General features: G+C 36.2%; 1 protein-coding gene across 2 annotated transcripts in view; it reads left to right on the top strand.

Annotated features, from left to right (window-relative positions):
* The window catches only part of LOC122070671 (probable transcription factor KAN2), a 4,702-nt gene extending 3,562 nt beyond the window's left edge, over positions 1–1,140 (top strand). The window contains exons 5-6 of one of the 2 annotated variants that reach the window (XM_042634877.1): positions 56–113; positions 744–1,140. In XM_042634877.1, coding sequence (XP_042490811.1) covers positions 56–113; positions 744–857 — 172 coding nt within the window. In that variant the 3' untranslated portion in view covers positions 858–1,140. Of the gene's footprint in view, positions 1–52; positions 114–743 lie in introns of both variants that reach the window. The other variant, XM_042634876.1, reaches the window with a different exon arrangement.
* The last annotated feature ends 973 nt before the right edge of the window (positions 1,141–2,113 follow it).

The raw sequence follows: 2,113 nt of genomic DNA, 5'->3' as shown, positions 1-2,113 counted from the left end.
CATATGCATGGCTTTCACTGATAGAAAGTATTCCTTGTGTGTTGGTTTGCAGCAGAGAAGCTTGGTTGCATGGAAAACCCAGGGATTCTGAAGGAAGCACATCACCTTTTGAGGTACCCACTTAAAACCCTTCTACCAGAATAGATTTGAGCTTGGAAAATTTACCCAAATTTGAAAACTGTCCATGGGAATGAAAGAATAATATCTAGTATCACTTTACAACTACCAAGAGAATAGAAAAGACAAAGACCTTTCAAAGGGTAATTTGGTCATTTAAGGAGTGAAAGGGGTACTTGTGTATTTTTGTCCAAATTGAAGTGATTTCATGGGATGTATGTAGTAAACTTTTAAAAATACTCAGTCAATTGACAGTACTCTTAGTCATAGAGCATGTAGATGATACCACTGATGTTCATCATCTTTAATGAACATTACCCTTAGTACTGTACAACTAGAGCAGGGAATCATCAGTGGCCATTCCCTTCAAATGGTGAAGTACCCCTAGCTAGTAGGCTTTAGATTGGAAGGATAAGGTCTTCCCCTTTGCATGCTTTGGCCAATGCCCTTCAAAATGAAAGTGATGGAGGGTCCAGATCAATTGCTTTGCTGGTTATATATATCTTTTGAACCTGAGATTCTGGCATATGTTCTCTTGGACTCTGTAAAATGTGCATTCACTCTCAGTAGTATCTTTCTTAATTAACTTTTTTCTTTCTTTCCTGTTCTCTTTATAATTTTTTCAGAAGGACCCAAAGTGCCAATACTATGAAAGCATATCAGATTTGAGCTCATCAAGCCTCTCTGGAACAAGCCCCAAGAAGCCCAATCTGGATTTCACCTTGGGCAGGTCACTTTGATATCAACTTCTGTTAAAGAGTACTCATTTTGAAATCATAATCTCTCAAGGGCTAGCTATTGATGACAATCAGGTTCCCACTTGAAAATCAGGGAAACAAGAGGAAAGAAAGGAAAGGAAAAGCAAGTAAAGAGAGTGAAAGAAAGACAAGGAGACAAAAGCGACAGAAAGCAAAGAAAAAAAAAAAGAGAAGGTTGAAAAAGCATGTCCTTCCTAGCAAGCTGTAAGAACTAAGGCACCATATTATATTCCTACGTAAATATGAAATATAATTGATTTTTATATGTTTTCAACTTTAGAGAGAAAGAGAGACTGGGAAAGAGAGAGGTCCTTTAATTATCATAAAGTGGGGTGTGATCCTTGGTAATTGCAATGGGACCCTTATTCACAACAACCAAATTTTTATTTATTCTACCAAAGGGATTGGGGGCTCTTTGTTTGTTATTGGACATTTGCACGTGCTTTACTCTACACTTTTCAACAAAGAGAAAGAACAAAGGGAAATCAAAAAGAAAGGAGACATAAAATGATATCTTTTAAAAATGTTTTAAAAGAAAGAGTTTCATGGTGTGATTTTGATTGTAATATACTCTACTGGAGACATTCTTGATAAAGAGATCACAATGTATCATCATATGATGTAACAGTGGTGGAAAGTTTCTACGGAAAACCTACATAGTCCATAAAAATCTAATTGATGTTCTCATGATGAATGATTGTCTTTGTTTGTATCCACCAGTCCCTCTCAAAATATGTTTTCTTGATGATTGATATAAGATATTGTTCTCATACCTTCAACATGTTAATTACATTACTAATACAGTTGATATCTACTTATGACTTGTGTGCAACATTCATTGGTTTTTTTTTTTGTTATTTACATCCTATAGAACTAGTCAAGCGGCCCGTGGGTAGTGATCCTCTGGAGCCAGATCGGTGGATCTAAGAAATGGAAAAGTTATTTGAGGTGGTAGAATTTACAGAACCTCAAAAGCTCATTAATGTTGGGTTATAGTTAAGAAATGAAGTTGATTCATGGTGGAAGGCTTCTAAGCCTATTTTGGCGGCAACTCATCTGGAACTGACTTGGAAATAGTTCAAGAAACTGTTTTTATCAAATTATTACCCCACCAGCTTCAGAGAATGAAAGGAAACTAAATTCTCAACTTTGACTTAGGGAAATAAGTATGTCCTTGAGTACCAGCAGCAGTTTGAGGAATTTTTCTACTTTGCCCCTCCACACATGAAAACAGCAAA

Source organism: Macadamia integrifolia, unplaced genomic scaffold, assembly GCF_013358625.1.
Source record: "Macadamia integrifolia cultivar HAES 741 unplaced genomic scaffold, SCU_Mint_v3 scaffold971, whole genome shotgun sequence".
In the NCBI taxonomy this organism is placed as follows: Eukaryota; Viridiplantae; Streptophyta; class Magnoliopsida; order Proteales; family Proteaceae; genus Macadamia; species Macadamia integrifolia.
Note: the sequence above shows the minus strand (reverse complement) of the source record. Positions and strands in the feature narration are given on the sequence as shown.